The sequence below is a fragment of the Panthera pardus genome, unplaced genomic scaffold (assembly GCF_024362965.1).
Source record: "Panthera pardus isolate Hobbes unplaced genomic scaffold, ASM2436296v1 HiC_scaffold_8, whole genome shotgun sequence".
NCBI classification, from domain to species: domain Eukaryota; kingdom Metazoa; phylum Chordata; class Mammalia; order Carnivora; family Felidae; genus Panthera; species Panthera pardus.
The window spans coordinates 4,983,563-4,992,395 of NW_026527013.1; the positions used below are offsets into that span (position 1 = coordinate 4,983,563).

At 54.3% G+C, this 8,833-nt stretch overlaps 1 protein-coding gene across 1 annotated transcript in view; it reads right to left on the bottom strand.

The window, feature by feature from the left end:
- The window catches only part of LOC109261021 (complement C3), a 39,882-nt gene extending 36,649 nt beyond the window's left edge, over window positions 1-3,233 (bottom strand). The window contains exons 1-5 of the mRNA XM_053898203.1: window positions 3,094-3,233; window positions 2,510-2,702; window positions 2,010-2,172; window positions 1,841-1,911; window positions 45-139 (exon numbers count right to left, since the gene is read on the bottom strand). Coding sequence (XP_053754178.1) covers window positions 45-139; window positions 1,841-1,911; window positions 2,010-2,172; window positions 2,510-2,702; window positions 3,094-3,170 — 599 coding nt within the window. The 5' untranslated portion in view covers window positions 3,171-3,233. The remainder of the gene's footprint in view (window positions 1-44; window positions 140-1,840; window positions 1,912-2,009; window positions 2,173-2,509; window positions 2,703-3,093) is intronic.
- Between the last annotated feature and the right edge of the window lie 5,600 nt (window positions 3,234-8,833).

Genomic DNA, 8,833 nt, shown 5'->3' on the forward strand with positions numbered 1-8,833 from the left:
CCTCCCTTGGCATAGGGAACCCCCTCTGGGAGGGCCTGACATACTTGACCAGCTCCGGGATGTTCCAAGACAGGGACAGGATGCCAACCTGGTTCTGAGAAGACAGGGAGTCCTTCTTGATGAGAACATTGTCGGGGGTCTGTGGAGACAGGGAGGGTGTGTCTCTTCAGAGACCTGGCTTAGCCCCTAGGCTCTCTTCCTCCTCTTTGTGTCTGGACACTCTCTGTGTCATGACTACTGGGGCAGTGGTTATGAACACGGACTTGAGTCAGCCTGGGTTCAAATGCCCACTCTCCCAATTATGCGCTGTGTCACCTTGGGCAAATTACTTGATGTCTCTGTGCTCAATGTGCCCAGCTAGAAAAAGGAGAGGAACATAGCCCCTACCTCACTGGCTTGGCACCTGATTCATGTAACCTGGAGCTCACTCTCGTCGGCGGCTGTCTGAATACCGATAGTAACTAGCATTTATCACCTACTTTGTGCGGGACCCTGTGGTAAGCATCCTATGGGAGCTAAGTCACACAGCATTGCCTACCTTCAACTCTTTGACCTACAAGAATACAAAGTCGTGTGGTTCAGCCTAACACACAGTATGTCATTCGTTGCAAATAACTAAACACCAGGAGACATCATGTAAAAATCTGGCTTTCTGGCTTCTCTTGGAAATTGGGATAACCGTGGATACGGGTTCCTGTTGGCACATAGCGACATTTGACTGGAACTGGGCAGAGGCTCTACCGTTAGAGGTGTGTGTTCTCCGTTCCCCACAAATCCCACCGATCCCCACAGTCAGCTTGTGGCTGTCAGGACTTGGTCCCTGTTACCTTTGCGTGATTGCAAGAAATACTCATGACGATCCTCTGAGAACGACCTACCTCTTCCCTCTGTCCTTCACTTCCTCCTTCCATTCCCCCTCCCCCCCACCCCTTTCCTGCCTTAGCCCAGAAAATTGTAATGAAATTACTGTATGCCAAGCACCCATCCTGTCTGGAATTTAGGTTCTGTGGAGGTCTAGGGAGCGGGCAATGAGCAAATGAATACATTCAATTTATAGGATGCCTAAAGGAGATGACAGGAAGGGAGACCAGTGGAGTGTGTGTGTGTGTGTGTGTGTGAGTTGGGAGAGGGTGTTTGCAATTTTACAGGTCCTCAGAGAGGCTTCCCTGTAAAATTGTGCCATCAGTGACATTTGAGCAGAGACTTGAATGACGTGATGGGGCAAGCTATGTGGGTATTTGGAGGAAGAGCATTTTGTGAGTAGTGGGGGAACAGCCTGTGCAAAGGTCCTAGGGCTGGCTCTTTATGGCAGTTGGAGGGACAGCAATAAGGCCCACGTGGCTGGAGCAGAGTGAGTGAAGGGAAGAGGGGGAGGAGAGGAGGACAGGTAGGGGACAGGGCAAGTCTTGCAGGGCCTTGGGGAGTGCTGGGAGGACTTAGGCTTTTACCCCAAGGAGGTGGGAGCTCCTGGAGGGCTCTGGGTGGAGGAGGGTGGGACAGGAGTTGGGTGCTCCAGGCTGCCCCCTGGCAGCAGGAGGTGGATTGGACTACAGAGAGTTTTTATCTGTCATCTCAATCTTCAGCTGAGAAAACCAAGGCCCAGGAGGGTGAAGTGACCTGTCCAGAGTGACACGGTCCCCAGAGGTTTGTCTGGAGCCGGAATCCACGGGCAGAAGCATCAGTGAGCCTGGTATCCCTGGATCTCTACAGGTCTCTTTGCCTTTAGGCCTCTGCAGTCCTGCCTTTTCCGGAATCTCTTCTCTGTCTCTCTCTATCTCTTTGTCTCTCCCCGAGTCTCTGCCCAGGGGGAGTCATTGTCTGGGTTCCCCGCTGCTGGTACCTGGATGCTGACGATAACGGTCCGGCCCACGGGCAGTAGGTCGTTGTCCACGGTAAAGATCCGATAGAGGACTGGGAGATGATGTTAGAGAAAGGGGGCGGTGAGTGAGGCCACGCCCCTCCCCACAGTGCCCCCCAGCCCTCTCTCCAGCCACCGCCCAGCCCCTTACCCGTGGATCCTGGGGTATAGATGGGCTTGTCCGTCTGGATGAAGAGGTACCCGCTCTGAAAGCTGACCAGGACCACCTTCTCCACTACGGTGCTCCCAAAGTCTGCCTGGATAGTCACGAATTTTTTCCCCTTCTCTGATGTTAATTCCTTGCTGGCTGGGATCTAGGCATAGCCAGAGAATCATTGAGATGCTGCCTCCTGGCCCCTTGCCCGCATTCACCCCCAGACTTTCACCTGCCTGCCCTTTCTGCCAATAGCACCTGTCCACCACTCCGGGTCCCCCTGGTGTGCCCAGGTTGGGAGCGGAGGAGTAGTAGGGGAGGGAGCAAGGGTCTAAGATGGGTAGGGATCAGAAAGGGGGAAGAGTAGGGGGAATCAGACACGGGGCTCAGAGGACCTCACTCAGGAGAGGGGCTCAAAGCTAGGGGCTCAGGATAGGAGAAGCTAATTGAAGGAGGAGTCTCAGAGACGGGAGAGGGGCATCAGCAGGTACATCCACCTTGATTTTGACTGTGCTCATGTGGTTGTTGTCTTTGGTCAGAGCGCTGTTCTCACTGGATAACACTTGCTTTTTCACCGGGAAGTCGTGGACAGTGACCGCGACTGCAATGTTGTTTTCCAAGTCATGGGCCTCCAGCAGCACGGTCTCCTCATTCTCCAGCCGCAGGATGTTGGGGGTGATCATGGAGAACCTGCAGGTCGGGTGGAACACGGGATGGAGCTGCCGTTCTAGGGACCACGGTTCCAATCCTCACCCACATATCACGAAGCCCCCAAATCCTGTGAAGTCAGATCTCGAGGCCTCCAAGTGATTCCGCAGCCACGGAATCACTGAACACACCACAGGCACCCAAACCTGCAGACCCCTGCTTCTAGAAACATCCGCCTCCCATTGTAACCCGAGTGCCATGAACCCCCAGCTCATGAAATCATGAGCTCACAGGCAGCCCAAGTCCATTCACATCCCAACCCGCTGACCCCTGCCTCCACAGACACCCACGTGCGCCCTGGATTCTACTAGGACCTGAACCCCACCCCCACCTCACAAGTAGCCCGGTTTGGAGAAGGGTCATGACCACTCACATGGGGTCCCCCGGTGCCAGGGGCAGGGTGGTAAGCAGCAGCAGCAGCAGCAGGCTGGGGCCTGAGGCAGGCCCCATGGTGCAGGGACGGTGGAGGGACAGAGGGACGGAGGAAGCGGACTGGGAGGGAATGAGCAGAGGCTGCTGGAGGCTGCCTTTTATCTGGCTCCCGCCTCCCCCCTGCAACCTCAGCCCAGCCCGCAGCTCCTGTGGCTTCCCCCTTCCTGGAGCTGCCCCAGATTTCTCAATACCATTTCCTAAGTTTTTCAATCCCTGGGGCCAGTGTGTCCTGGGGTAACTAACCCAAGGGCATGTCCTCCAGCAAGATAGACACACCTCCCCCCTGCCAAGGTCTCCCTCAGGGTCAAGGTCAGTTGGTAAACAGGGACCTTTCCCTGTTGCACCTACTTAGCGGTGGAGGAACACTGAGGGCCAGAGAGCTCCCCACCACAGGTATCTGGGCCTGGCGCCCAGTCAGTTTCTGGCCATGTGTTTGTTAACCAATGCCTTCCTATGGGTTCATGTCTATGCTGGTAGCTGGAGTCCCTCCTCCATGGTGTGGTCAGGCTGGGGGACAAGGTCCAGGACAGAGACTCCTGGCCCTACGGTGTGTCTTCCCAATGGAGAAGAACTCTGCTTTGTGGAGGGTCAGGAAAGACTTCTGAGAGGAGGGACATTTCAGCTGGGCTTTGAAGTATGTGTAGAAGTTTACTCTCCCAGTGAGCATGTATTTTTAAAAATATTTGTTTATTTTTGCATGACAGAGACAGAGCAGGGGGAGGGGCAGAGAGAGACAGAGACACAGAATCTGAAGCTCAGGCTCCAGGCTCTGAGCTGTCAGCACAGAGCCCAATGCAGGGCTTGAACTCACAAATACTAGATCATGACCCGAGCTGAAGTCGGAGGCTTAACTGAACCAACTGAGCCACCCCGGCCCTGCAATGAGCATGTATTTTAATACAGGTGGAACCTGGAGCTCCCTTCATGTACCCTTGTCAGGATGCCTGAGAGACTATAATCGTTAAAAAAAAACTTTCCTCATCAGTGAGGCAATTTCCCATTGCTAGCTTTTTTTTTGTCTTAACGTTACAGTATTATCATTAATATTATTAAAATTATTATTATTCCATCTGTATTTAATTTTTTATGAATAGCTAATATCTTCCTATGGTTCAACACCTAAAGGGTCCACGTAGATGTACAGGGAAAAGGCAATTTGCCTCCTGTTCCCGTTCCCAACCATTCAGGTCTCAGATGCCACAGTGAAACCAAATCCCTTGTTTCCTTCCAGAGATATGCATTTTGAATGCTCGCAAGTTTTAAAAACAAATTACCAGTCTTCTCTGCCTGCTCTTCTTCCTGGTCTCCCTGGGTTACGCCTTGCCTTTTTCGTAAACAGTATCCCTCAGAGATCGTTTAATATCAGTGCCCAGAGAGCTTCCTTGTTGTTAAAGGCAACTGCCTCCTATTACATTGTGTGAAAGCGACCAGCCTCTTCCGCGTGGACAGACTTCCCTGGATACAGTGAGTGGTCTTGACCTGCATCACTTTCCAGCTCTGACACTTAGAGGTATACTTTGGCACTTGATTAATAGCCACGCTGAGCCTCAGTTTCCCCCGTCAGAGGAGGTGGTAATAGCACTCACGTCACAGTTGTCATTGCCACGAAAGGACATGACCCTGGACCAAGAGCTACTTGCATTAATAATCCTGCAAGATATGGCTGTATTTCCCTCCGTGATTGTATTGATTTACATACTTGCTGGCCTTGCAGGAAATTGCTGGATTTCCCCACTGTCTCACCACGACAGCATGTTGGCAAAGCTTTGCGTTTTTGCCTCAGTGTTATTTGATGTGTGCCTGTTGGATTCCCAGCAAGGTTGTGCATCTGGGGGAAGGGGTGTGTGGAGTCCAGGGCACAGGAGGCAACAGGTATGTGGGTGGGGGATCCTGATCTCCGAAGGCCTGGTTTCCAAAGTCCCAAGGAAGGGGTTAATGGGGAACCCAGCTCTGATTTCCTGTAAACCATGTGCCTTTCCTGGCCTAGGCTCCATGCCTGGAGTTGGGGGAGGTGTGCAGACACAGAACAAACCTGGACCCTGTCTGCCTTGATTGCGTCACCCTTTCTTTGGGAGAGGGAGGGTGCAAGCACCTGCTTACTATCCAGAACTGAGATTCAACTTCTGAAACGGGTTGAGGTACCTCCTAGGATCCCCCAAATCTGAATTACTCCCATTTTCCTCCCGCACCCCGTTTCCTGGTTGCATTATAGCCCTAAACATTCAGGGTTTCTGCTTTGACTGTCTTGGGAAGGTATTCCTGCTGGCCTGTGCCTCCCAGCAAGGCTTGGTTCTGGCTTTCCCAGAGCCTCAGTTAATCCATCTGAACAATGGGATTGATGATAGTTGCTGCTGTTTTGACAAAGGTGCTGATGCTTCAGATTAAGAGGTCTGCAAAGGGTCCTGGCCCCGACCTCCAGCAAGTGACCAGAGGGGTGACGGCAGAAGCAGAGGTGGGCCTGGGAGAAGGAAGGGATTCTTGGAAGCTTCATCCTGGGGAATGTGCATTTGTGCCCAGCAGTGTGGGAGAGGGATGGCAGGCAAGATAAGCCAGAAGGGGAGAGAGAGGAGGAGGCCTGGAGGATGGGATTCCCGTTAGCTGGCGTGCCCTGCCCAACATTCCAGCTATGGAGAGCGGGAGGGCCAGGCTGCCTGGGTTGAGGCTAAGTGGGGTCTCTGGAGGGCACTTAACCCTAACACAGTATTGGCTATGTGTCCCCGATTCCAGTTGAACTGGTGTCCTGAGTTTCGTCTGGCACCCCAGCTGGAGGAAGGAGAAGGGGAAGGAAGGGGGAGGATTTCTGGGTGGGGGGAGCCCGGGCACCCCTCTCCCCCCAACCCCCTTGAGTGCAGTGATTTCCCTGCTGCACCCCCCACCCTCACCCTTGAGTCGGTGCCAGGCCTGGGAACAGCGGGGACTGCCCCTCCCCTCCTGGCCCCCCACTTCCAGGATGGGGTCCTTGCTACACTGCTTTCTGAGATTTTCCCTCCAGGACCCATGGCCTGGGCCCCTCCCCCACCATGCAGCCCAGGCCTCCCCTTCTCCCCCTACTCATTACTCATTAACTGGAAGGTAAACTTGGCCCGGCTGGATTTGATCTGCCCCATGGCTGCTTCCCCCACTCCCCTGCACCCCTGACTCAAGCTCAGAAGAGGCCTGAGCATCAGGGACCCCCACCCTGGAGGGTGCAGGGGCAGGCTGGACATTCACAGCCACGAATGTCCCTCTGAGAATTGCGTGACAAGCCAGTGGCATGGGAGAGGCAGAGGCTCAGCCTGGTGCCCCGCACGTGGTGAGGCCTCACTGCACATGGACTGTATATTTATTGTTTCCAACACCTGCTTCTCTTCCTCACCTTGTTTCGCTGACAGCCCTGCCTGTCCTCCAAGCCGTCCCCCAGCGTCCTCCCTCTCCCCTGCACTCACTGTCCCAGTCCATCTGTCTGTTGTCCGCACCCCTGTGGTCTGTGGCCTCCCTGCTGCAGAATCACTCCTTTCAACTCATCTACTCTACAGCAACGGGGGACTTTGTGTAAAAACACAGCTTTGTGACCCTGCAAAACTATGGTGTAGAATACGCGTATGCACGCTAGTGAGTTGGTCTCCATGAGACTCAGACGCAGCACTTTATTTCGTGAAACTTGTTTCTTCTGCATCCCTGGTTTGCAGACCAAGAGACTGAGCGCTTTGAACACCTGCCCAAGATCCTCTAGGTGGGAGGAGCTGGGATTTGAACCCAGGCAGCCGGGGTCCAGACTTCAGGCTCCTAAGCTGTAGGAGTCTCTGACTGCTGTTGTAATAAATGACCACGCACTTGGTGGCTTAAAATAATACCTGTGTATTCTCTTACAGGGCTGGAGGGCTGAAGTCTGAAATCAAGGTGTGGGCAGGGCTGTGTTCCTTAGGGAGGCTCCAACGGGGGGACCTGGGAATCCACTTCCTGCCCTTTTGGGCTTCTAGAGCCCATTGCACCCCTTGGCTCAGGGGGCCAGCTAAACCTCACAGCACATCCCTTATACGTGTTTCCTTGTGGCTCTCCTTGTCTGACTGGGACCCTGATGCCTCCCTCTCATAAGGACCCTGGTGATGACATTGGGTCATCCAGGATCACCTCCCATCTCAGCGCCTTTAGCTCAATCACATCTGCAAAGTGCCCTTTGCCGCATCATGTGACATCCTCGCAGGTTCTGGGGATCGGGACGGGGACTTCTTTGGGAGCCTGGATTCTGCGCACCCCTGCACGCACATGGAGTAAAGCACCGACTTCGATGGTCACGTCCTTCCCTGCTGTAACCTTCTTGGCTCCCACAGGCATTAGCACGAAGTCCAACTGTTGTCTTGAGGCTTCTGCCAGCTGCTCCCCCACCCTCCCTGCCCCCCTCTCGGCCTCAGCCAGCCCTGCAGGGGGACTGGCAGGCTATTCTGGGCTTCTCCGCTTGCTCACATAACTTGCTCAGTCTGCAATGCCTCCTCACTTCCTTGTCTCGCTGGGCTATTTTATTCATCTGGGCCCCGTTATACTTGTTTCTGTTTGCAGGAAGACTTGACCCCTTCCCGATTCTCTACCCGTCATCCCATGCCTGTGGCCCCCACTGAGAATTGTCTGCTGAGCTCCAAAAGGGGCTGTGGGCACTCTGGCTGAAAGGGGGTTTGGGACAGGGGAGACAATGACATCTCTGGAGCTGCCCACGTGGGTGCACAGGTGCAGTGCTAATCTGAAGTCCCTCTTCAAGGTTCAGGGCAGCCCACGAAAGGTTAGGCTGTGCTGAGCCACTCATACCATTATCACATGTGTGATACTCAGTGGCCTCACGGAGACCTCAGTTTACATGTTAGGACACAGAGGCGAAACCACCTACCCAGGGGCACACAACAAAGGGCACGGAGGGTTGGGGGAGGCCGGAGGTTTGGTCGCAGGGAGTCTAGGTGCCAAAGGGCAGTGTGGTCCGTGGTAAAGTGCAGCTCTGAAACCAGACTGCTAGTGTTTTGAGCCCCGAGTCTCTCAACTCATCAGCTGTGTGACCCTGGGCAAGCTACTTAGCCTGTCTGTGTCTCACAGACTTAATAGGAGTCAGGGTCAATGGAAGCCTTCGAAGAGGGTGTGGCGTTCAGCGTTAGCCACAATTAGACACTTCAGTGCCCACTACTTGTGGGCCTACCAACCAGCAAGTTTTCCTCACCTCCAGCCTCTATACACGCTGTCCCTCCCCTGGGCCTGCCGTCCTTTCCCTACTTCTCTGATCACCTCCCCCCAGCTTCCCAGGCTGGGTCAGGGCCCTGTGATGGTCTCATCCTTATCCCTGCCTGGCCCCTTCCCCCAACCGTGAGCCCCTTGAGGGTCGAGCCTGGGTCACTGCTCTGTCCTCAGCACCGGGTTCAGGGCCTGACGTGTAGCAGTTGCTCGAATGACATTTACTGAATGTGGAGGGCAACGGAGACTGAAACCTCCCCCACCCCCCATGAATACAGGTTTCTCAACTGTAAGCACAACCTCCGTGTTAGACCTCAACACCCAGAAAAGCAAGAAACCAGGCTAGCAAAACAGATCGGTCATTATTGCGCAACTGCAAGCGGCAGATGGCTCCAGGGCGGGGACAGGATTGCCCAATACTTGGGGGAGGAGGGGGGGCTCTCTTCTGAATGGGCTCTGGGGACTCAAGCCTCAGGGAGCTAGGCGCAGCA